This window comes from Carettochelys insculpta, chromosome 3 (assembly GCF_033958435.1).
Source record: "Carettochelys insculpta isolate YL-2023 chromosome 3, ASM3395843v1, whole genome shotgun sequence".
In the NCBI taxonomy this organism is placed as follows: Eukaryota; Metazoa; Chordata; order Testudines; family Carettochelyidae; genus Carettochelys; species Carettochelys insculpta.
In genome coordinates, this window is record NC_134139.1 from 100489560 (window position 1) to 100516317 (window position 26758).

The 26758-nt window shown below is 43.6% G+C and overlaps 1 protein-coding gene across 5 annotated transcripts in view; it reads right to left on the bottom strand.

Moving 5' to 3' along the window:
* Positions 1 to 26758, bottom strand: part of ADGRG6 (adhesion G protein-coupled receptor G6) — a 163773-nt gene that overhangs the window by 82426 nt on the left and 54589 nt on the right. For all 5 annotated transcript variants that reach the window (XM_074988723.1, XM_074988724.1, XM_074988726.1 and 2 more), the window contains exons 3-5: positions 11953 to 12294; positions 7811 to 8434; positions 2233 to 2301 (exon numbers count right to left, since the gene is read on the bottom strand). In XM_074988723.1, the coding sequence (XP_074844824.1) occupies positions 2233 to 2301; positions 7811 to 8434; positions 11953 to 12294 (1035 nt within the window). The remainder of the gene's footprint in view (positions 1 to 2232; positions 2302 to 7810; positions 8435 to 11952; positions 12295 to 26758) is intronic.

Consider the following 26758-nt stretch of genomic DNA (forward strand, 5'->3'; position numbering starts at 1 on the left):
TTAGTTCCATTATTTCAGCAGCATCAGGGCAGAGAGCTTCACGCTTTGCAATTTTAGGAAGTGAGCAGGAGAGCTGAGGTGGAGGGGTGGCTGAATCTGCCCCTGAATCCGACTCCTTAAAGAGTTGCATGCAGCCCAGGAACCACAGGTTGCCGACCCCTGGTCTAGACGCTAGCAAATGTGTTTTGAAATAACAGCTGTTATTTTGTAATAACTCTGTAGTGTAGCCATAGGCGTAGGGACTAATAAAATTGCACTGTCAGTTGGCATAGTGAAGTGACACCAGAAAATTCCCTTTAGCAAATAATAGGTTTGTGGGTATACACAGAACTTCAGCAAAACAATTAACATAATTTTAAATAATACTTAGGAAAATAAATGTATTTTATTCAGTGATTCTCAGGGAACACAAACTTAAAGACTGATAGTTTTTTTTGCTGGAAAACTCTTTCTACAATATGAACACTTCATACATCATAAACTGTTAATCTGCCATGTTCTCTTCTGATACAATTCTGGCCCACAACCAAACCGCAGGGGTTACAAAGGTGTATTTTCAGCAAGTTTTTTTTTTTTTTAAATTTCATTCTGTGTTGTTTTTGTTACAAGCTTCTTTCATGATTTTTAGTGAGGGAGAATAAATCTGTCTGTTACTTTGTTACTTGTCTCCTTTTCATAGGAAGAGGCGGGCAGGGACAGAGAAGTGGGGGAGGGCAGAGCAGAAGAGGGGAGAGGTGGGACATGGGCAGAGCAGAGCAGGGAGGGGCGGGACAGGGCATGTGGAATCCCTGTACTAGCCACCTCTGAGGCTGATCCCACGTTAGGGAGGTGGGAGTTGAATGAGTAGAGGAGGCCCAGGGAGGACAATCTTAAGCATGTTGGGTTGCCAGTAGCCGAAAGGAGCTTTAGTTGTAGCTCAGTGGAGTGGTGGGGCCTGGACTTCCTTCCCTACAACCCCTTGGCAGTCAGAAGTTACAGACATGACTACTAACCATAGTCCCCAAGACAGGACTGTTACAGACAGTAATCAATAATAATTAGAAACAGGCTTACGTGGGTCAGAACAGGAGATGTTGCTAATGTTCATTAGGCTACTTTAGTTTATGATGCTCCCCATCAAACTTAGATAGTTTGTAATAAATAAGGGTTAACAGACATGAACCGTATTGAAAGCTTTCTCTTTGTGATTCCATTTGGGGCAAAGTTCCAGGTGCTTCATGGGAGGTGGATAGTATTTACAGTGAAAGAAACAGGGTATCTTAAAGACAAGTGGAAGTTAAACCAACTTTGACGGGAAAAACTGAAAGTGTCTTTGCACTTTAGAGGTCCAGGAAGCATAGGCAGCTTGATTTTCAGAAGAACTGAAGCCTGAAAATTATAGATGAAGATAGTGAGAGCTGCAGGTGCTCAACATAGCTGAAAATCAGGCCTAATTCATTACATCACATTGCGAGTAGAAGCAATGTTCTATGTTCAAATTGATGAACATCTTGCCAGAATAATCAGGGACTGGGAAAACTTCGAAGTACCGGCAGGTGCACCGCGGATAGATGAGTGCCAGTACTTCGAAATTTAAAACTTCGGAGTTGTTGGGGGACGGGGTCGGGGACAAAATTTGCTTAATGAAGTGCTGCCTATGCACGACAGCACTTTATCAGTAAACTCCCAACACCCTAATTACCACCCCTCCTTCAAAGGAAGGTGGTAGTGTAGACACAGCCTAAGAGTTTTATTATGTGAATAATAACTATTACACTTCATATTTGTATAACATTTTTCACCTGTGAATCTGAAACCATATCGACAAACAAATAATTAAGCCTCACAGCAGCCTGTTAAAACTATCTAAATAATGATCCGTTCCTGTGATTACATTACTTTACGCCTGATTTACAGATTTTCTACCAGAGTTAAAATTACAGCCTTTAACTGTGCAGGAGGAAAAAGAGACAGAAAAAAAATGAAATCAGTTCATCTCTGCAAGAGCATATGATTGTTAGGTTTTGACACAATGAAGACTTTATGGACTTGACTGTATTATCAAGAGTGTGATCACATTCTTTTTACATATTTTATGAATAATACAACCATGCAACTGTTGAAGCTAAGAACTTCTTTACATTTTTTTTTTTTTAAGAAGTTAGCCTTAAAAGTGAAAATAAAACGAAATTGTCATAAAAGAAAAGACTTGGTAAAACTGAAAAAATGCAATAAGTGTCTTTGGCTTCTTACCTTGACAAAGGCTTCCAAGGTTTGCACAGCTAGTTGGTTCAGTTGTAGGTGGGGGAATTAAGGATGAGCCTTTAGAATAACGACAGACAAATAATTTTAAAAATGTTCTGTATATGATATATAACATTGTCATGTCTCAAAATACATTAAGTCATGCGCTGGTGATTCCTTTTTCTGGTTTATCTCAGTCGGAAACCTGATATGCCATTTTGCTCAGAAGACTTGTGTTTGCCTTTTTCCCTAGGTTGCTGACAATGCCAAGAAAATCCAACTCCCTTGAAAGTTTGAGTCTTATCTAACATGCATCTCACATCCTCCTGTTTTCCAAGATTTTCATTAGATTTACATCTATGCTACACAGCATTGCTGCTAAAAGTTGGGCAGCATAAATGCAATTTGTTGGCACCTTTGCTGACAAAATACTTCCCGTCCCTATGAGCAGAGTTCATGTATTCAGCAGGCGAGCACCAACAACGAGCTGTTTACACTGCTACCTGCCATGGTAAAACTTGTTTTTTGGAGTGGGGGGTAGGGTTAAGCACCTGTGAACAACAAAAGGTTTGGCACTCATTTGGCAATACAGACATAGTCTTAGCTGCACAGCACCCTTGAAAATCACTGAGCAGTATGTGGCAAAATTCCACCCAATTGTTTAAAAATGTGGTGGTTAGTGTGGCTGCAGTGCCCATGCAGAGTTAACGGATAACATACCATCTTCAAGAGAGTTCTGAACTCAGCAGTAGCAATGTCACTAGTAGTCAGAAAAAAAATGGTGTAGGAAGATACCAAACAAGTAAGCTGTAATTCAATCCATTCCAGTGTGCAGGGTGTGGGCATGATTAGTGTTCTGGTATGCATGTACAACAAACAGATAAAGTTGTAAGTATTTGTGTTTCCTGAATTATTCATTTCAACAAGCACACATTCTGTTGGAGTGGAAATCCAGCTACATATCACAATGACCAACTGAGCAAGTATTCCTGTATCTGTATTCATGATATTTTGAACATCCTGCCTGAAAATGGAATTTAGAATCATGAACTGCCTAGATATTTTTCAGCATATTACTGCTATTCTGTCCCTACTGTGCAACTGGTGTGGTTATTGCTATGCTGACAATGAACTAAAGTGGACCCGCGGGCTCCCCACGCAGCAGCAGGGAGCCTAGAGGCCATGTAGCAGGGGTAAGATATTACTGCCTGGGGACCTGAGAGAATAGAGGCCAGTCTTAAAGGTATACTGAAGTATTTTTCCATGGAATACCTTGAACGTATGGCAACAAGTACTAGAGGGGTAGGCGTGTTAGTCTGTATCTGCAAAAACGAGAAGTCCTGTGGCACCTTACAGACTAACAGATATTTTGCAGCATAAGCTTCTGTGGGCAAAGACCCGCTTCAGCAGACTGCAACTCCCAGATAGTCTATAAGGAGCCACAGGACTTCTTTTTGGTTTTGAACCTATGGGACAGTGATACGAGCTACATATTTTATATAAGACATTAAATTCTAGTGTCTCTTTTGCAAACCACTTGAGGTCCTGTGTTCAGCATTTCTACGCCTACATTTGCTAATATTCATTGTAGGTAGTCCATCGTGTCCGACGATGACATCTTGAGCTTGCACAGGCTCATCAGTTGTGGACTCGCATGTGGCTGAGGAGTCCAAGCTTTGAACGGCATGGGTGTTCACAGTGGGGGGACAGAGCATTATCCTGGCTCCATTGGTGCAGCTGCTGCTGTTGCTTTCTTCCTCTCCCAAGCATCAATGAGGAGTATGCGTCGCTACTCTTCAAAGTTGTCATATGCGTGTCATACGAGAGCACACCAGCCTGTTTGGTCTTTTGCATGCTGCTCTAGCTGATCTGGTTTTAAATCAGCATGAGCAATGTTGGCCTTCACAGAGTCTTTATACCTCTTGCATGGCCCACCTAATATTAATAGGCTAATATAAAAACACCCTGAAAGCTGATTCCCTATTAACTGTGTCAGAGGTACCCACCTAAATGTCACCTTAACTTCCATATTGCAACAGACCTAATTTCTGTATTTTTAAAAGAGAAATATGCAAAATCACTGTGCTAAACATGCCCTTTTTGTCTTAATCAAGCCTGATTTTGGCCAGACTATGTCACCTCTTAGCACTTCTTAAAAGAAGATACCGTATAAGGATCTAAATGTCAACACACTTTTAACTGCTCCAATATTCTCATCAGTATCACCTAAGCATGTCAACCCTGTACATATCTTGCTTAAGTCACTTAAAAGTGATGTTCAGTTATGGGTGAACCATCTCATTTTTTGTATGGGTGTAGGAAAAGGACATGTACTATTGGTATCAAATGCAGCTGATGATTTCATAGTGAAATGAAATCTAGACCCTTCTGAATGATGAGGTAGCTAAAAACCCTGAACAAAATGTGCACCACTACATAGTCGTAAGAATATCAGTGTAAATCAAATTCTGAATGGAATACTAAGTCAGTAGAAGGCACCTTTCTCAAAAGAATATTTCCAAGATTTCCAAGACCAGCATCTGATGAAGTGAGTCTGTGCTCACAAAAGCTCGTGCTCAAAACTTTTCTGTTAGTCTATAAGGTGCCACAGGACCCTTCATTGCTGTTTCTCAAAAGAAGGCTTTCTGCAGCAATGCACTCCTCATATGTTCAATAAATCCATTAGCAAAAGCTTTGTCTGAAAAGTTCATTAACGGCTAATGAAAACACTAACTCTTTGCTGAGTTCAATAATGCAAGTGACTTTCACATGTAAATATGCTGCATTCACAACTAAGTGTTCAGACTGCTTTGTGACTTAGCTTCTTTCAGCTCTTCACCAAAGCATGAACCTGGCAGGATGGATATCTCCTTTCTGAACAAACCTTTGCTTTGCAATTAAATGAATCCTTATCAGTAAAATACATTCAGTAAAAGTAATCTCCCTAATGTTAGTACTTTGTCTGGGGCTGATAGACTGACTCATCAACTCTTATTTGAAAGGTTGGTCTGACAAAGAATTCTTTATTACTCAAAAAGATGACGAGAAGAGAAAAATCTTACAGCTGCATCCTTGGGGATTTCTAGAAGCTTTTGAGATGGCATTTCTGAAAGAACTTTCTCTGAGGAAATGTAGTTGGGTAAGCCAGTAGTAATGTAATCATTTAGCATGCCTGAGAAAAGACTGAAAAGAGTGTTGGAGTTTTTTCTTTTAGGCTTTGGAACAGGAGATATACAATTACCTAAGAGGAGTAATATATCCCTTGGAGTGCTTGGCCTTTTTGTACTCTTAGCAAACAGAGTGTGGTCTGATTGTGTAAGGATTTTACTCCTTTGCTCTTTTCACTGCACATAACACTACTACTAATTTCCCAAGTTATTTCTTAGCTAATAAAATTCTTTGGGGGGCAGAGCCTCTATCTTCATATTTATTTGCACACTGCCTATCACACTGGGATGCAGATCCAGATTCTGGCCCTTGGGCACTATCGTAACATTTAAATATCAAAAGAGGAGCTAGAGCAGCAGGGTCAAGTTTTCAGAAATTATGAAGTTGACGACCCTAGCCCACACTCGAGCTGGTTGGGAATGGGAATTACTTTTTCTAGGATATTTCATGACTTCAAAATTACTGATAATTTGATTTACACCCAATAACAATGCTTTGTTTCAATTCTTCTTCCAGAATGAAACTGAAATCAATACATACTGATTGAACTTTTCAATTACAATGTATCAATCAGCTCTCTCACCACCAACCATCAGCAAATGTTGCTTGCAAATCCACACCATGGATTTACTCATTCCTGCTTGCTTTGGATCTGCTATACGCACCTTAGAATTTTGCATATATTCTCTTGACTGATTTTATCCACACCTGTGGTTTTTGTAGTGGTCAATGGAGCACCACTGAACAGCATTTCTTAGTGGTCTACAAACCTAAATATTATTCAGAATTGTGCAGTTCAAGATTGAAAGGATGAAAAGAGCTGAGATCATGAGATATTTGTTTTCTGATGTGCAAAGGGAAGGTTACAAACACTAATTTTAATCTGAATTGCTTCCTCTCATCTTAGTCCATTTTTGCCTTCACTTTATTCTTCTTTTATTCTCTTCAGATTTCTGGGATGTTGTTTTTATTTTCTGTTTTGTTTTGTTTTTGTGCATAGGTGCTTTTTTTAGCACTCTTCACAGACACCACAATGAGTGTACAGTAAATGTACAAAGCACACACTGCTCCTTCCTACTGACCAAAGGGTCAGAGTACAGAATTGCAGGCTAATGGGCCAAATTATCAGTTCATTCAATTTTTTTCTCCAAACGCCCGAGTGACCGAATTGAAGCCTATTGGATCCTTTCCCACTCATGATCCTCCCTCATTTCCTGTGGGAATAATGCTAACAACCACCTAGCAGTTTAGAAAGAAGTTTGAAATGAAAATTATTTCAAGCAGTGAATCAGTATTTTGGGGGTCTCATTTTGGAAAGATCCCAGAGAAAAATCTATTGTATCCCTTCCAAAAGTTTTCATGTTTTCTAAGAATAAAAAACACAAGGACAATAACTTATTCAGGTGTGTTGTTATACCTGAGCTCTACAGTGATATTTTCAATGTTGCCTGAAGGAATAAAGAAGATGACATGGTGAGTGAAAAGTTCTGCCTCCTGCCTTGATAAAAATTTGGAGCACTTTCTTTCCTAGAGATCTAGAATAATTCTTGGAACACTAAAATCACAACAGCTATGAAACATCTTCACAACCTGTTATTGGTGCAATATCATTAAAGAGCCACAGCAATGAATAGACTTAAGACTCATGAACTGGGCCTGATTTATCTTAGCTTCAAAGTGGGAGAATCAAGGTGGCCAAATCACCTATCTAAAGTTCTCAGCCAAGCCTGCAATGAACAAAACTCTGACACAAAAAATAATACCTTTTGGCACTTGAGTAGTCTAATGGTGTCTCAATGGCTTAAAGAACATTCTTAAAAGCTTCCAGGATAAGGCCTTAGATTGTAACCTCTTCAGGTCAGGGACTCTGCTCTTAATTCGTTTTTGTACAGCACTATGACTGCCCATATCATTGTATAAAGAGTATCATTTCTACCTATTGTCACTTTTAAGCAAACATATTTTATCTTGCCCCATGTCTCCACAATCAAGAAGATTAACAATCTTGTCTTAAAATCACATTTAAACTAATGAATGCATGGAAAGGAAAGATCAGAGAACTTTTTTTTTTCTCACATTACTTTTGGTTATTTATTGCTTCTGTCCTGAAGAATATAAAACCTTCTTCCCCACCCAAAAAAAAAATTACAACTTTAGTTTAACCTCCTTAGTTGTCTTTTGAAGTCAGGCTGGATATGGGCTTTGATTAAACTAAAGGAACAGATGCACCCTGGGGCAAAGTTAATTTTTTGTGGAATGGAGTTGGCAAGGCTAGTACAAATGAGGTTGCCTTTTGGGAAGTGCTGTTGTCTGTAATTCTAAACACAGTTTCTTACGGTACAAGATACCTTCCGAACAATGCCAAAGGGTTGGGGTGCGGGTGAAATTAACAAAAATTATTTCTGCCAAACATACTCACCGCAGCTTAAGTTGTTTTCTGCTTTCAGTGCTGAAGTTGGGATACTCCAGAAGTCATTTTCCCAGTCTACAATGTTTCCTTTCATGTCACAGCTGAGGTTGGCCAGCTTTTGGGAACTCATGGTAAAATTCCAAAGACGAAAGTTGTATATGTCCCCATTTAAAGAGCTTACTTCTTTGTTGTCAGAGCCCAACACCAATTTTCCATTGCCAGGGATAAACTGACCCAAGGCTTCCAAGCAGAAAACAATGAGATAGGTGCTCTTGCCATTTACACCTATACTGCCAGAAAAGCCATCCCATACTAGACACAGTTGTTCAAAAGTTTCTGTGAAAAAGTTTCCATCAGAATTGGTGATGAGCGCACGGTCTATTAAGCACTCTTTGCCTGAGATTGATAGGAAGTGGCCTTTTGTGGTCTTTCCAAAACTGAGGAGTTCTGTTGACAAAGAATCACTATAGGAAAAAGCCTTCCACTCACTGTTATTATCACTGTCTTGGGTTGCTTCAAAGCAGAGTGTGAACTGCCTAAGCTCTGGCACTTGGACGGTTTTCGCCACAGACACAGGGTCAACCTCTGGAGTTTGGGGGATGATGACTTTCTGATTCCTCAGGGACACAGCAACTAGCACACACACAAAAATCCATACACAAATACATTACAAAGGGAGAGACAAATTGCTTTGAAGACAAAGATCCAAGTAATATTCACTAAACCAAACATTTAGAAGAATTGCTTTTATCATTGAACTGATACAGCATTGCACATTACAGTGAATTTAGTTTAGCAATACATTCACCCAAAAATGGGTGAAGATCATTATAGTACTACATTATGTATAACTAATAACTCCTGAAGTTGAATGAAGTATATTAAATTTATTAACTGTCAAGGTTGCAAAAACTCAGAGTGTACAAGAAGTTATTTTTGCAGTTATTTTTCATTCATCTGGCAACTTGAAAGGATGTGTTAGGCAATACACTACAACAGTAATTGGAAAACATTTAATTAGTTTTTATGATTTTATTGACTTGTTTTTCATGAGTGCATTACATAATTGAAGCCCATGTCACATCTTTGTAATACTCTAGCAGAGACTGCCTCAGCCACATTCCTTTGCAAACCAAAGGCTTTTATTACAGAATTCAACTAATGATTTTGTTGGGCATGAGGATTCAGTTCTATTTTTCTCAAAAGTGGTCTGGTTGGATGCTGAAAGCTAGTGTACACAAAAGAGTTATACTCTAGCCATTCACTATTCCTAAAAATATTCTGAATGGATTTGCACAAATGTTTAGGAAAGGTGGGTGAGATAAACTTCTGTTGGTGACAGAGAGAAGCTTTCATGCCACACAGAGCTCTTCTTCAGCTCATTGCTAATAGGAAAGACCAATCGTTTTACACATATGTGCATGAATAAATACAAGCATGTATATGTCTTTGAGGGCGAACAAGATAACGAACAGAAATGATGAATGCTATTTGTTGTTCCTTATTTCCTTGACTGAAAAGTAGCAGGCATCCATTCTGGTAGCAAAAGCCATATTTGTTCCAGAATCAAAATGTCAACATGGGGAGATAATGTGGCTATGCTACTATAGTTTTAACAATCATTTTTCCCTTGTAGATATGTCCATATGTTACCATTCACACAAAATTATCAAGAAGTAGTATCACCCCGTGGGGATGGCCTCTTGGATCAGTCACAGGGAAGTTGACTTCTAATTCTCTGTCTCCTACTCTCCTGCTGTACAAATAACCACTTACCTCTGTTTCCTCTCTCACACTTTCCATATTTAAACAGTAAGCTCCTTGAGGCAGGAATATATATATTTTAATATATATATATAGAACCTACTACAGCAAGGCTCTGATCTTGGTTGGGGGCATCGAGGTGCTACCATAATAAGAATAAGCCTAAGAACAAGTTAGTGTGTGTGCTCTTTCCTCTTCGTTCATTGTTTTCAAGACCAAAAATTCATAACTCTAAATTGTGCCAGCAGATATGTCGGAGTAACTTCTGTTGATATGATCAGGACAGGAGTACAAACACATAATGGCAGAATTTGGTCAAGCCTAGTTTGTTCGTCAACAAAGAATGGCTTATATTCTTTTGTTTGCAAGAGTAGCTTATGACAAAATTGAGAATAGCTTGGGCTCTGAAGGTTATTGTGATATCATCCTGCACTCTGAGCTGTGGTCAGGCACACCACAACAGATGAGTCCTGCCTTATTCCATGCCCCTGCCGCATGAACAAAATCCAGGCCAGCTTTGGGTATGAAACCATTCTCCCCATAGGGTCGCCTTTATTTAAACAAAGTCACACACACAACACTCTTCAGTTTTACCAGTCCGTCTGTCTCATCTTAACTTCAGTATTTATCCTCATCCAGGCATTTCATCTGGTTGCTATTGCCTCCTGGTATAACCTGGGTAACACTTTTACATGATGTTGCGATCAATGGAGGTCTTTCCAACAGATAGGGCCCCACCAGCTGTCTGCTGATTGGGGCTGTCCCCCTATGAGCCTCCCTTCTTTTGAAGCATTGCTTTCAGGGTCCTTAGGGAGCTCTCCAATTCCAGTAGATCCCTTTAGGCACACTACTCTATAACTTCCCTTATGCTTAACCAAGGTGTCCAGCCCCTTGCGCTGTTTCTATTTTGGCCCAGTATGCCCAGTTCAAGAAAACAGCTTCTGTTTTCTAAGTTCTCTATCTTAGGAATACAGCTTTTTTGTTGGTTCAGGCTCACGAGGATCTCTTTTTCTCTAGCACTTCCTTTTTCTCTCAGAAGTCTCTAAAGTTCTTGGCCTTTTATGATACCCGTGTGCTCCCATGCCTATGTGCTTCCATGCCTAATTAACAGTCTCCAAGTTACTCCATGAATAAAGTGTGAACCTGAATTAATTCATTCCCCCATGCCATTGTACTGCATCTAGCCCAGCGGGGTCTTGGTCCATGATAGAAGCACTTAGGCAGAACCTCAGAACTAATTAATAATGTCCAGCCTTCAAATGTAAATGTATTCTGATTGCAAGGGGCCTCCTGAGAGCAACAGAGCTGAGGCTACGTCAACTTTACAGCCCACACTGAGATTGATCCAGCAACAGTTGATGGAGTGGGTCTAGTGAAGACTGTCACATCGACTGCAGATCATTCTCCCATTGATCCTGTTACTCTAGCCCCAATAAGAAGAGTAAGGAAAGTCAATGGGAGATTTCTCCCATTGACTGTCTGCCCTGCAGTGCAGACCCTCTGGTAACTTGAACTACGGTACATCAACTCCAGTTACGTTATTCACATAGCTGGAGCTGCATAGCTTAAGTAGACTTTCTGTGGTAGTGTAGGTGTAGTCAGAGAAAATTCCTGGGGGGAAAAAAAAAATCTTCACTTCGTTTATGCTAGCTAGGCTGGCAGGAGGGAGAGTGGGATCATAGTGCTACTCAGGCCCCATGTGTGCTGTTTGTTCTCTCTTGGGAGAAGCATATGCAGCAGAGAGTGTTGCATTGGTAGGGCTTCCATTTTGTTTTGGGTTTTTTTTATTGCTGGGCATTTACACTAGAGAAGGCAAGGTCAAAGACAGTGGTGAGACATGTGATGGTCCTTAGTTTCAAGAGAAGTTAATTCCATAGTCTCTGACATGCTACGAAGGACGTTCTGTCTCCCTCATAGAAGAGGTTGATTCTTGTTGGAAACTTCTTGTGTGCCAGAGGACCACAGTTGTTTCTGGCTGTGTTAACTTTTCTTTGCTTTCCACAATGCTCAGAGTCAAACTGTGGCTCCCTGCCCCTCGGTGTACTAATCTGTGGCCGATATACCCTTTTTTTACCCATGTCCAGGAGAGAGGCACAAATGAACCAAAAATCTTCACAAGCACTGCAAGTGGTTTTTCAGTATATTGGAGCAAGGCATCTGTTAGGACGAACCAAGCTCTGTACCTTCATTTACACAGGCTCACATAAGTTGTTAAAAAATATGGATAAATGTCTGCTTAGGGTTACATTATGATCCCAAATATATCTAACGACAGAACTGGATCTCCAGATTCCCTCCTCAGAGATTCACCTTACCACATAAAGCAAGTCTGCTTGATATAGGACATGATAGATAAATAAGGGAAAAAAATATTTGTGATTACATACCTCGGGTATAGCTGGCATTGAAGCCCCTCTTTTGGATACTAAAGTCACTTACAAAAGACACATTCATTTCATGTCCAGTGGAGTTAAAAGATAATCCTTTGGCAGTGACGCCACAAAATTTAACTGGATTCTCTCCAGTAAGTAGAGTTACTGAATCGTAAATGCAGTTTGGAGCTTCTTCAATGTCAAACTCAATAAATGTTATCTGAATGATGAATCCAGGAGGAGCTAGGAGGGTCCACTTGCATGCTTGGCCATTGGGGTAATCACTGGGGAAGCAGGGAGAGGTGAAGATTCCCGTAGGGTCAGACAATGATATCTTGCAGTCAGAGCATCCAAGAACTGTGTTTCCAAAAAAAAAAAAAGACAGGAAAGGTATAAAGATATTGTCATGTGAAAAAAAACTGATAAAACAATTAAGATTTAAGCAAAAGGAGATGACAGGAAGAAAGGAAGGTGTTCCTTTTTAGGACACTAACATTGGAGGTAAATAGTCACTAAAAAGTTGCACATACTTAAGAAATACATAATACAGTGCTTAATGCACAGTGAGCTCCAGGCAGTAACTTTTATATTCACCTGATATACTAATTCAGACAATATAAAATCAACCTTTTCTTGCTCTCAAACACACACACACCCTTTAACTGACAAAGAGTAGAAACATTCTACAGCAGGTATTTGTTAATTGCTTGGCTCAAGCTGAATGTATCAGTACCTTTCTAACGAATACCTCCACAGTTCTCTCCCCTTCCTGAAGAACAGTAAGAGTTCATTGCTGGCTTATTTTAACAGCAGGTTATTGCAGTGTTCCCATGTTGACTAGCTTAAAAGTGATGGGGTGTGGCGGGGGGGGAAGGTTGGCTAGGGCAGGTGTGCCCAACCTTTTTTGCATTGGGGGCCACATGGCAATTTTTACATGCTCTGGGGGCCGAAAACAAAACAGCATATTCATTTAAAACAGAAACAATGCAGTGTAAATTGATATTTTATTACTCTAAAGTCATTCAACATCCTCAGCAGATATAATATTGTATCTTCTTTGCTATGATAACTGTTTAAATTCCCCCTTTTTTCTGTATCTGTTGATGTTTGAGGTGTTTGGTGTTCCACTGTCTCAAAAAAAAATAAACAAACACTGTCCTAGAACATCATTTTTAGCTCGTATCATTCACAGGTTTGGTGCTATACAAATAGAAACCCAGCCCCTGCCCAGCTACAGTCTGTCCAGCTAACATTGCTCCTTTACTCACCCCCAAATAGCACTATTATGTATTACTTGCACTGCAGGCACAACAAAGGACCATACAACAGGTGGTCCATACTAAAGGAACAGCTTCCAAAGCTGGCAACATTCAGTGTCTTGACCAGCTGCTACGCCCAACTGTCCTCCCTGGGATCCCTCTACAGCCCACGGGTGGCAGAGGTGCTGGGTGTGTGGCAGGCAACACAACTGACGATGTGGAAAGAAACTTCTGCCCTGGCCCTGAGTATGACGTCGGTGGGGCAGACTCATTACACCCCTTTTCTTGCCTGCAAACTGCACAGCGCTCTGGGCAAGAGGCCTGTGAAGGGAGAAAGGGGCTGCGCCGGGCTGCTACATGGTTGGCTCCCCAAGGCGGGAGACACCCCCTGGCAGGCTGGGAACACCATGGAGTGAGAGGACAGGGCAGTTCCCATGGTCTGAGGGGGCAGCGTCCGTGCAAACCCAGCCAAGCTGCGCCGCCTGTGTGCGCCCCAGGGGGGTTGGGAGGATGAGCACCTCCCTGAGCTGCCCCCGCCCCCCAGGAGCAATGGACCCCCTCCTGCCATGACAGCTCTCCACCCACTCGCCCCCATGCACAACCTCCTCACTTGGCTGCAGTGTCAACTGGAGTGCGCGCTGGCTGGGGCTGGTGAACTGCAGCTGCCCCATGCAGCTCCTGCTCGTTCACCAGCCGCAGTTCCATGCTGCATGACAGAGACTGGAGCTGCTGCAGACCAGCATTGATCCCAGTGCTGCTGTTGCTGCTTCCCCAGCTCTTTCTGGCCTGGTCAAGGGAGCGTCTCCTCCCCACATGCCTTTGCAAAGCCAGCTGCCACAGAAACGAGGCTCCTGCGGAGAGGTGTCTCCATGGGCCAGATGAAAAGGGTCTGTGGTCTGCATTTTGGCCTGTGGGCCACATGTTGGACACCCCTGGGCTACGGTCTAAAAGGGCGTTTAGTCTCCCTTATGCCCTGCACAGGCACGTGGATCAAAAGATGATCTCTGTCTTAATGATTCTTGTAAACACCTTGATACTCTCAGACAAAGGGATGTGTGTGAAAGGAGTGTCCTCCTGCCATTCAAATATACAGGACAGTTTGATTCTCTCTTGCCAAAATAACACTGAGCAATTTAGGGAAAAACTTAAAGTTCCAGATCCTGCCATCTGGATTCAAGCTAAGTTCTTTGCTCGGCAAACAGCCCACCTGATTTCACTGGGCCTTGCTCCTACAGTAAAATACTACGCAGGGTGGAAGAATTTGAATCTTTGTTATGACATAAGCTGAGTTAAGCAATCAAAAATTAAGAACTGAAACATGAAAGGAGTCAAAACTTGTTGCATCTGATGCAACATCAAAAGTAACCAGTGTATTAAATTAATTGTTCCAAAGCAAAAAGAAGGTGCTATTCTTTCGGTCCCACTTGCTAGCCTCTGCTGGATTTAAAGACACTCACCTTCAATACAATAACAAGTACAAGTTACTTAACTTTGTCACTATGCTCAAAACTTTTCTGTTAGTCTATAAGGTGCCACAGGACCCTTCATTGCTGTTACAGATCCAGACTAACACGGCTACCCCTCTGATACTTAACTTTGTCAGCAGCAACTTTCTTGAATTTTTGTAACTCATTAAAATAAAAGCAGAAAGGCAATTAATTAACCCACTCCTCTATGGAGAGAAGAGTCCTCTGCTAATAATACCCCAACATTAGCAGACATTGCTACTAAACTGCTCCTATGATGCTTGGTTAAAACCACATTAAAATTAGTGGAAAGACTCCCAAAGTATAGGTAAAATACAGGATTCACAAAAAAAGAGATATTATAGTAGTAGAAAAATATGCTCTCTCTAAAATACAATCCAGAGGTACTACAGGAAGTACAAAACTAGCAGATAGAGACATTTTTTTAAAATGCCTAAAATGATAGTATTATTAATTATATGATAGTGATTCCTAGGAGCCTGAGCCATAAGTAAAACCCCATTGTACTAGCCAAACACAACAGAGTAAGATGGTGCCTACTTCAAAATAAGTATTCAGGATAGTCTTACGTAAACAATATCTGGATACTTTACAGTAACTAAGTCCACTGATTAACATTTGTCAATTAACAAATGGAAGAAGTGCTTGCTGTATGCACCATGACTGTTGTAAACAAAATAAAGGTGGCTTTTTAATGTATCGAATTTCTCAGTGTTTCCAGTTCAAGTCTTCTTTAGGAGCATAAATTGATGATGGGTTTATGGCAGGTTTCCCAGATTTTGTTAGCGGTATGTTCACAGGGGTCATCACGGGTGAGCTGTCCTATAGGCACCGAGAATTAGGTAAGCAAAGTTTGATCTGGTGCCATGCTAGTATTGTACTAACTATTCTGTACACAGTGTTTTTCATGAGGCAGCATTTATACATGTATTCAGACATACATAAATGCATGTAAGAATGTATACATGTATTCAGTGCCTTGTGTCTAAGGACAGGGAATGGGGGATGAAAAGAAAAACTGTCCAGGAGAATTGAAAATCTTAATTACAGAAAAAGTGGGGAAGTTAATTTTGGTTACTTAAGTTCAACAAGACCTTAGGGTTAACTTCAGTGCCCCTTCATACACAGGAAAAAGAGACCAAAGACTAAAGCCAGACTAGTAAGGAGAATTGGCCAGTGAACCCAACACCATGCTCCACAAATGGGCTACTGAAGGGTTTGCTTCCTTGAACAATCAAAGAAATCAAAGAAGCACTGAATAGAAGGCTACCTGAAGTTCCCACTGGTATGGGGACCATGGGTCTGCGTAATATGCAGCACTCTTACGAAAGTTCCTTGCCATCTGAGACACATTCTTCAGAACTATCAGGATCATTGAGAGATGGCTCATGGCTATTCAGTCGCCCACTGAAGCTTCTTTCAGTGGGATGTCAATTTTTACCAATAGCAAGTTAAATTTCAGAGCGGCACTGACTGGTAGCAGGTAATTGCAGGTCAGATTTTACTGTGCTCGTATGTGTAGTACTTTGCTGTTTCCCTCTTTCTCAGCAGTTTCCTCAAACCACACCCCATTCCTTGATCAAAACAAAAAGCAGTCAAGTAGCACTTTAAAGACTAGCAAAATAGTTTATTAGTTGAGCTTTCGTGGGACAGACACACTTCAGAAGTGGGTCTGTCCCACGAAAGCTCAACTAATAAACTATTTTGCTAGTCTTTAAAGTGCTACTTGACTGCTTTTTGTTTTGATAGTGTATAGACTAGCACGGCTTACTCTCTGTTCCCATTCCTTGAGTTGATGTGGGACCATTTCTGTATTATTCATTGGTAGGGCAGTGTAGCAAGCAGCAGGTTTGCTCTGGTAGGAGAACATGGAGCTAGAATTTATAACTGGTTTCTACATTTTTTGTACATGCGACTCATTGAAGCACATGGCCCTAAGAGAAGAGGTAATTAATTAAAAGAGCTTCCAGAACAAAGGCTTCCAGAACAAAGGCTGTGGATGACAGTTGTTGAAAACAACTACAGAAATTTTATTTGTTTGAATTTCAGAATTTCTTAAAGATTTGTTGCAAACATTGGAGGGGGTTGTCTCTGGGTGCATGGGAGTGATACGGCAGAGCAATGGGAAGGCTGCTTTAAACACCAAAATGTTAATGCCGTATTCATGATCAGAGGCAAAAATCCATTCTGCACAACAAAACAGGTTAACAATGGCTCATGAATCTCATGATAGCATGACTCCTTGTTTGCTATATCACCACTGCTGATTTATAACAGCTGAGGCAGCTATAGTATGCCTATAGTCTGATAATGGTGCTGTGACAATGTGGTCACTGGCTTCTATGTTTCCATATATCTTCCAGGCAATTTGTGTTTATTTGCATAGTAAAAAATGTTTCTTTCTAATTGTTAGTGCAGAAAACTCAGTCTGGGATCTGAAGGCCAAATGTGTGCACTGTTGAGGTTATGAAGAATTGGCTGTGGGAATTTGGTTAACAGATCTGCTGATTGTACATCAGCCAGAATAGAATCCAGCTCACTCCACTGGCCCGTCAGTGTCAGGCACTTTAGCATGATTTCTAAGCAACATTTACAAAAAGTCTGAGTCCATAATAAAGATGCTGTTATTCCTCTGTGTTTTCTCATTGAATTTGCGAGCGAGAATTAACAGTCTGACTTTGATTGTCAATTGTTTCACTGAAATTAAGTTTTCCCCAGAGCTGCATTGATGCTAAACAGAATAAAACAGTAAAGGCTTATTTCTGATAGAAAAATAAGGAGATACAGCACTAAAAGCACATCAGATTCAGATCTGTTGAGCAGAACAGCTTACTTCTTTCTTTTTCAAAGTAGGAAGTCTCCTTTTTTACACAATCACTTTTCTGTCTATAATTGCACTTTAAGAGACATATATCTTGTTTTCATTCAGGTATCCCGAGTAGCCAGCAAAATGGAAAGAAAGCAAATAAAACACCATGCATAAACAATATTGGTTTTAAATGGAACTTTCCGCAGTGCATCACAGCAGACATTTAGTCTTTCGTAAACATCTCTTGTTTTACATGGTCATAAACAACATTGCTGTAGTAGTCTCAGGCTGTCGAGCCAGATCTGAGAATTGTGTAATCCCATTGTTCCAGAGCAGTGTTGGATTTTGGATATTTTGTACTTGCAGGAATGAATGCAGCAAACGATTTGCAAGCAAGTGAAAATATTTATTGATTCAATGAGAACAATAAACAAATTCATGATTGCCCTGGTCAGCAACTCCAAGGGTACAAAGTTCAGAACTTGTTGTCACTTATCTTGTTGTCTCCTTGGACTGGTTGATATGAAAAAGAGAAGTTACTCACCTGTAGTAACTGTGGTTCTTTGAGATGTGTCCCCGAGGGTGCTCCACAACAGGTGTCGGGCTCGCCCGGCGCCGCAGATTGGAAATCTTCCAGCAGTTTCTCCTGGATCGCACATGCGCCGGCGCGCGCCGCTCCCCTGCGTGCCCCCGGCCACGTGCGCAATCCGGTCCCCACCAGTTCCTTGACCAACCGCCTCGGATGCTCCTGAAAAACACTAGACAGAGACCCGAAGTGGGGAGGATGGGCGGATGGTGGAGCACCCACGGGGACACATCTCGAAGAACCATCATTACTACAGGTGAGTAACTTCTCTTTCTTCTTTGAGTGGTCCCCGTGGGTGCTCCACAATAGGTGACTACCCAGCAGTAACCCAAGTAAGGAGGTGGGTAATCGGTTTATGTGCAGCTTGCCCCCGAGAGGACTGCTGTTGACAGACGGGTATCCTCTTCCAATACCCGATGCAGGGCATAATGCTTGGCGAAGGTGTCGTAGGATGACCAGGTCGCCGCTCTACAGGTGTCTTTTAACGCGATGCCCTTGAAGAAGGTTGTTGACGCCGCCACCGCCTTGGAGTCTTTCGAAGCAAAGGAGTCTTTCGAAGCTCGTAACACATTTTTATACAGGACACAATGTGCTTTGAGAGTCTCTGTGAAGAGAGACCTTCTCCTTTTGACCTGGGAGCGAGAGAGACTAGAAGCCTGTCCGTTTTCCGAAAGGACTTAGGTCTGTCTATGAAGAAGGCCAACGCCCTCCTCACATCCAGGAGATGCAGGCGTGCCTCCTTGCCGGAGCTGTGAGGCTTCGGGTAAAACGTGGGTAAAACTATTGGCTCATCAAGATGGAACTCTGAAGAGACTTTTGGAACAAAGGCTGGGTGCAGCCTTAAGGTTACTGCCTCCTTTGAGAATACTGTGCAAGACGGCATTGCCATCGCTGCTGTGAGGTCACTCACCCTGCGGGCTGATGTAATTACAAGGAGGAAGGATGTTTTTATCGCAAGGAGGCATACAGGAACTGTGGCTAATGGTTCAAAAGGTGGACCCGATAGCATGCTGAGCACCAAGTCCAAATTCCACGATGGTGGAAGCGGATTCCGAGCGGGGTACAGGTTTACCAGCCCCTTCAACAACCTGGTAATGATAGGATGGGCGAAGACCGTGGGCCCTTCCTCTGTATGCCGAAAGGCTGATATAGCGGTGAGGTGGACCTTTAGCGAGGATAGAGAAAACCCGCCTCTCTCGAGGTCCAATGAGTATTCTAGTATTACAGGTATAGGAACGTCAAGGGGAGCTAACTGCTTGGCGGAACACCAGGCTGTGAATCGAGTCCATTTCTGCTTGTAAGTCCTCCTGGTGGAGGTCCTTCGGCTACATTCCAGGACTTGTACTCCCTTCGTACACATGCTCTCTAAGTTGTTGAGCCATGGATTAGCCATGCTTGTAGGTGCAGACCCTGAGGGTGCGGGTGCACTATGGACCCCTGAGCCTGCGTGAGTAAGTCCGGCGCCACCGTTAGAGGGAGCGGTGGGCGGTCCGACATGCGCAGAAGCAAGGGAAACCATCGCTGCCAATCCCAAGTCGGGACTGAGTATCATGCGAGCTCTCTCCCTTCTAGCTTTCTGCAAGACCTTGTGGATAAGCGCTGTGGGGGGAAACGCGTAAAGTAGGGGGTCCCTCCATGAAAACATGAATGCATCCCCCAGGGACCCCCGCCCTACTCCTGCCCTGCAGCAGTACTGGTGACACTTCTTGTTGTACTGGGTGGCAAACAGATCGATCTGGGGAAACCCCCATGTAAATGCGCCGTAGCAGATCGGAGCGGATCTGCCATTCGTGTGAGTGTGAAGTGCCTGCTCAGCTGATCTGCTTTCATGGTGTGAGTGCCCACCAAGTATGAGGCTTTCAACGTTATGTTGCTGGCGGTGCACCAGTTCCACAATCGGACTGCTTCTGCACATAGGGCACGAGATCGTGCTCCTCCTTGTCGATTGATGTAAAACATAGTGGAGGTATTGTCGGTATTGATCCCGACTACTTTGCCACGTAGGTAATCTCGAAAATGTTTGCAGGCATTGAAAACTGCTCTGAACTCCAGTATGTTTATATGCAGTGTCTGTTCTGCAGGGGACCATAGCCCTTGCGTCACCTTGTCGCTGATGTGTGCTCCCCATCCTATGTGGGAGGCGTTGGTAGTAAGAAAAATAGAAATTTGTGGTTGGTGAAAAAGGGCACCCCCAGTAGCAGATTCTTGGGGTTTTCCCACCATGCCAGGGATCTGTGCACCTCTGTTGTGGGCGACACCACCCTGTGGACAGTGTGGGATGCCGATTTGTAAACGCTCGCCAGCCAATGCTGCAGGCTTCGCATGTGCAACCTGGCATTTTGTATCACAAACGTCGCTGCCGCCATGTGGCCCAGGAACTGTAAGCACGTTAAGACCGGCACCGTGGGGCTGTATGTGATGACTTGCACCAGCGAACTGATGGTGCAGAAGCGGTGTTGGTTACATACACACTAGCTGTGATAGAGTGTATGCGTGCCCCTATGAACTCTATATCTTGTATGGGTTCGGTCTTTGACTTTGTGTGGTTGATGACTAGGCCCAGCGAAGAAAACGTGTCCGTCGTGATGCGTATCATGCATGAGACCTCTGCCTTCGAGGTCCCTTTTAGCAGGCAGTCGTCCAGACATGGGAAAAATAAACACCCCCTGTCTGTGCAGGTAGGCTGACACCACTGCCAGGGTTTTGGTAAAGACTCCGGGGGCCGAGGAGAGGCTGAACGGAAGAACCCTGTACTGGAAGCGTTCCTTGCTGACCGTGAAGCGGAGGAAGCGTCTGTGTGCCAGGAGGATTGTTCTATGAAAGTAAGCATCTTGTAAGTCGAGGGCTGCAACCCAGTCTCCACCGTCCAGTGCTGTGAGTATCAAGGCAACTGTGATCATCCGAAAAACGTTGCTTGCGCAAAAAACGGTTGAGGCCCCGAAGATCTGAGATGGGCCTCCAGCCTCCTGTTTTCTTCACTTTTAGGAAGTAGCATGAATAAAAACCTTCCCCTGGAATTCTTCCGGCACTCTTTCCGCTGCCCCTATGAACGTAAGGTGATCCACATTCTGCTTGAGCCTCACCTCGTGGCAGTGTCCCTGAGGTGAGGCCTGGTGGGAGGCTTTGTCAGTGGAAGCGACTGGAAGGGGATCGTGTAACCCGTGGCTATGATCTCCAGCACCCATTTGTCTGTTGTGATCTTTTGCCATTGGGAGTGGAACGGTCTGAAGCGATGATGGAACATGAGATGAGAGTGGCATTGAGCGATGGTATTGACAGTGCAGTCCCCGACATACCCATCAAACTTGTTGCCTTTGGGCCTGCCCTGAGGGCGTACGGCTTTGTTGAGAATGTCGCCTAGGAGTTCTGTACTGTTGCTGCTGTTGATGGTGCCCCTGGCCGTAGCCCCGTTGATATTGAGGACGCTGTGGTTGTAAGTGTAGCGTCTTTGCTGAGGATAAAATTTTTTCCTCCTGTATGGGGAAGTACAAATGCCCAAGGTTCTAAGTGTAGCTCTCAAGTCCTTACTAGAGTGAGGGACCGAGTCGGTTGAGTCTGCAAACAGCTTTTGTGTATCAAAGGGAAGGTCCACGACCTTCGCCTGTAGGTCCCTAGGGATACCAGACATCTGGAGCCAGGATTCTCTTTGCATGACCACTGCTGTAGCCGTTGAACATGCCGCCGTGTCTGCCACGTCCAGGGCAATCTGGACTCCCGTCCGCGATGCTGCGTAGCCCTCTTGAACAATCGCCTTTAACACTGGCTTCTTGTCTTCCAGAAGTGAATCCATGAGAGGAGTAAGTCTGGAATAATTATCAAAATTATGTTTAGCTAGGTGTGCCGCATAATTTGCCATTCTCAATAGCAGGGTAGAAGAGGCATATACCTTCCTGCCAAACAGCTCTAGCTTCTTAGCATCTTTGTCCAATCTCCCTGATTTGTACTGAGAAGCCTTCAACCTCTGCTGGGACGATTCGACCACCAAGGAATTTGGTTGTGGGTGACTAAAGAGGAACTCCATGCTCTTTGCCGGGACGAAGTACTTCTTATCCGCTCTCTTGTTCGTAGGCGGGATAGAGGCCAGAGTCTGCCATATGGTCGTGGCTGACTCCGTAATGGCTTCGTCCAGCAGAATAGCAGTTTTGGATGAAGCCAGGGGTCTCAAATTTTTCAGGAGTTTGTGATGTTTCTCCTGCACCTCTGCCATTTGAATGTCTTGCGTGAAAGCTACCCTTTTAAATAGCTCCTGAAATTGTTTAAGGTCATCCGGGGGGGAGACATCCCCGGGGGCCATGGCCTCATCTGGAAAGGATGAGGAGGAACCACTGGGGTAAACCTCCCTTGAGCCCTCAGGCTCCTGCGGTCGATGATACACTTGCTCCCTGGAGGACTGTGAAGGAAAGTCTCGGGGTTCTAAAACTAAGTCCCCTTGAGACAACTGTGTTTCTGTCCCTGATAGAGAGTGTCCACGGGTGTATGAAGCGGCTGGGGGGGGGGGGGGGCGGAACCTGCCCCTGGATGTAGGCCTGCAGTGTCTGCATCCAGCATGATGAGGACAACCATAGCAGCATGGGCAAGGGTCCGGGGATGTAGACCTGGACCACCCATGGAGTGTGTACCCCTGATGTCTGGGAGAGCGAGACCTCCGTGACGACACAGATAGAGGTGAAACTGGCTTGTGAGAGTGCTCCAGGGGACCCACTCCCAGAATGGTGAAGGTGGCCCAAGCCATGGTGACATTGGTTGGAGGAACGGAGAAGGAGGTTCTGGATAAGCCGGTGGAGACACAGGCCTTCGGTGCGGCATGTGTATCACAGCGGGAGGGCTTGGTGCTAACAGCAGCGCAGCCCTGTCCGGAGATGGGCTGCGGTGCCGGGTTTTTGATTTCGCCTTGCCCCTCCCCTGCGGGGCCGGCACCGCCCCCTCCCGTGCCGAGGATCTCAGCCCCGCTGTCGGTGCCGCACTCGGCACAATCAGCTGTGGTACCGCGCGGGCAGCTTCCTCTGGCGCCTGCAGGCTCCGTGCCTGGTGCCCCTGCACCGTTGGTGCCGCGGGGGCTGGTGCCGCCGGGTCCAGCGCTTGCCTCGCTGATGCTCTGGGCGCCGCGCGTGCCGGATATTGTGTAACCGGAGGCTCAGCCTCTGCCACGTGCGCTGCCGCCTGCCTGAGTATGCGGCTGGGGGCTGTATGCGCCGCTCATCCTGCTCGCTGAAAATGCCGGCAAGGATCGAGCCAGGGAGAGTTTCCTCCATTTCTGAACCGAGGGGGTCAGAGAAGCTGCCCTCCTCTTCTGCAACCCAGAGGGCCCTTCTGGGTGAGGCTTCTCCGGCAAGTCCGGCTGGACAGCCTTATCAACAAGAGCATTTTAAGCCTCATCTCTCTGTCCCTCCTGGCCCTGGCTGTGAGCTTAGCACAGTGAGTGATTCCCCCAGGCAGTGGATGCATTCGCTATGCCCAACGGAGCCTGGCATAGCTTCGCGGCATGACTCACACTTTTAAAACCTGAAGAGGCCATTGCGGTGAGTCCTTTACTGTTAATAGGGTACTTAGCACTTAATACGTGCCTTTCCACCCCAAATAGCGATCACCGGCCTGCGGGGCAGCGGGTGGCCTAAATGGCCTTCACGTCTGCTCTTCTCTTCTCCGCTCCTCTCTTTTTTTTTCTTTTTTCTTTTGCTGATATTCTCTTTATCTTTGTTTTCTCTCTCTCTCTTTTTTTTTTTTAGTAACCAAAACAACAAATTACACGTAGAAAACCACTATTTAATCTGACTCTGGCCTTAGCCTGAGCAGATTCCGTCTGCAGCCGATGGCGGTTGAGAAGGAACTGGCAGGGACTGGATCGTGCACGTGGCCAGGGGTGCGCAGGGGAGTGGCGCGCGCCGGTGCATGCGCGATCCAGGAGAAACTGCTGGAAGATTTCTGATCTGCGGCGCCGGGCGAGCCCGACGCCTATTGTGGAGTACCCACGGGGACCACTCGAAGAAAAACTGAAATTACTGAGAATGAAAACCAAAATATATGTGTAAAACACATTAAGATAGCTAAGTCAAGCAATCATGAAGTGGATCTGTGCCACAAAAGTCATCACCGAATAAATCATTTTGTTATTCTTTAAAGTGTTACATTTCTGCTGTTTTGTCCTCTTAGAGTACAGACTAACACGGCTACCTCTCTGTTACTACTCAATGGAAGAGTTTTGGTTGCCTGTGCAACCTTCATGTTGACCTTTTTTGTGTGCATGCTTTACGATACTAATTTTCCCACAGGATCCCAGCCTTGTTCACTGAGTGGACAGACAGTCAATTCTTTCTTTAATACCAGGAATGTAGTGTGTGGCCCCAGGCCTTATCTACCTCACAACATGCAAACACTTCTCTGAATATTCATTTATTAAATTTCTGCTGGACCTTTCTATGGTGATCTCATCACAGTACTATCTGGGCACTTCACATACTTCAATGAAGTTATTTTTTCAACACCTATGTGTGGTGAGGATGTGTCGTTAGCTGCATTTTACACAGGGGGAATTGAGGTACTGAGCAATTCTTAGATTTCTAGATTCCAGGGACAGAAGAGACCACTGTAATCATGCTGTTTGACTTTTGTATTACACAGGCCATACACCTTCCCCAGAATAATTCATAGAGCACATCTTTTAGGAAAAAACACTCGATCTTGATTTTGTGATTGTCAGGAAGAAGGGTGCTTTCAAAAGGGGGTTTCCTTGACAAGGAACCCCGTTCACATGGCGGCTTTGGCTTCTGGAAATGGCTCTTCCAGAAGCCAGATCACACAGGAATATGCAAATATTGCACAAAATATTTAAATCTGTGCCTCATTTGCATTTCTGATTGGCCACATTTGCATGCCCCTTCCAAAAGGGAGGGGCCACGTAGATGCAGCTTATCTGTTTTCCATCGATTGGAATTGATAATATTATCCATCTTTATGAGCTGAGTCCCCATGTCAGCTGCTCCATTCCATTGCCCAGGATCAGGGTCAGACTGACAGACCTATTTCACCTGGATTAAGTCACCTACTTACCCTTTTTAAATATTGACACAACATGAGCTTTCTTGCAGTGATCTGGAACTTCCCCAATGTTTCCAGACTTAATGAAAATCAACAGTAATGGCCCTGAGAGCTCTTTATTTCAGCTCTTTTAAAACTGTTGTATGCAGGTTATCAGGACTTGCTGACTTAACATGTCTAACATTCTCCTTTATTTCCTGTAAATAAATACATGTTTTAAAAATATAAGGTAAACTGCTGTCCTATGAACATTTTTTAAAATATAAATTGTGTAGTTATGGAATGGGATTTTTAAAGTGAATAGTAAATCTCCCACTGAGTTTAGCTTTTTTATGGTGCATTGTTGTAGCTGTGTTGGTCCCAGGATATTACAAAGTGGAAGAAGTAATATCTTTTATTGACTAACTTCTGTTGGTGAGACAATCTCTCAAGCTTACCCTGAGCTGTGAAGAACTTAGTCAAAAACTTGTTGCTCTTTCTCACCAACAGAAGCTGGCCCAATAAAAAATAGTCTGCCAACCACCTTGACTCAGTGACTTTAATGACAGCAGAATTAGGCCAATGCTGAGTGCTTTTGACAATCCCGCCACAGTACTTAACACCTTTAGCAATCTATGCCTAAGCATTTCACATGCATCAATGAACTGAAACTTTGCAGATAACTAAGTATTATCATCTTGACTTGAGCAACAGAGGTCAGATAACACTGGTTGCCCATATATACAGGTGCACCACACTGCACTTTCAAAAACCTAGTGAAAGATTATGGAACTATTTACGGCTGCATTTATCTTGTTGAACATAACAAAAAGGAAAATAATTTTCCTTTTTTACAAACTAATTGTTCCGCACATTAATGGTTTCAGTGGAAGCTACAAAACAGCAGATTTACAAGGTACTCTCAAGCCAATAGGTTGGATGTATTTATAACTCCAAACAGGCATCTGAATGAGAGAAGTGATGGACATACTTGCAGAAAAGCAGGAGAAACACCAAACCACCATGATGCATGTGGTTTGGAAGGTCTACAGGAAAAACAACTCCCTACTTTTTCAATATGGAACACAAACACTGAACAGACAACAGTTACAGTGTGCCAGAAGTCTGGACAGTGGAAAACCTTACCCATGTTTACCCACGTTCTTCTCTTCCAGAAACCATTTCAGAAGTGAAGGGAGTGAGAGGAAGAGTGGAGGCAATGGGCTGTCACATTCAATCCTGTTCTGGACAGGACTAAGAACAGTGGCTGCTTAGTGTCAGCTGTACAACTTGCTCTAAGCTATGAATTAATAAACATTTCACAGGGGAATTCTTGAGGCTTGAGGGCACTTTATTTGAAAACATATATTCAGCCCATCTATCCCAGTATTTCTGAGAGATTTATGAAGCTGCAGCTGAGTACGTGCAGCAGGTGTTTTTTTTACAAATTTGTAGAACCTCTTTGACCTCCTCTGAAAAATTCCTAACATCTTACACCACACTGGCACTGCCTAGGCTCACTACATATAATTTACATATTTACTTTTTGTGAGATTATTTCTGCACTACTGATAATCATGTTTAACCTCCCAAATTTGCTTACCCTAATCCTAATTTCTGGATGCAGTGATGTTGTAGCTATACTGTTTCCCAGGATACCAGAAAT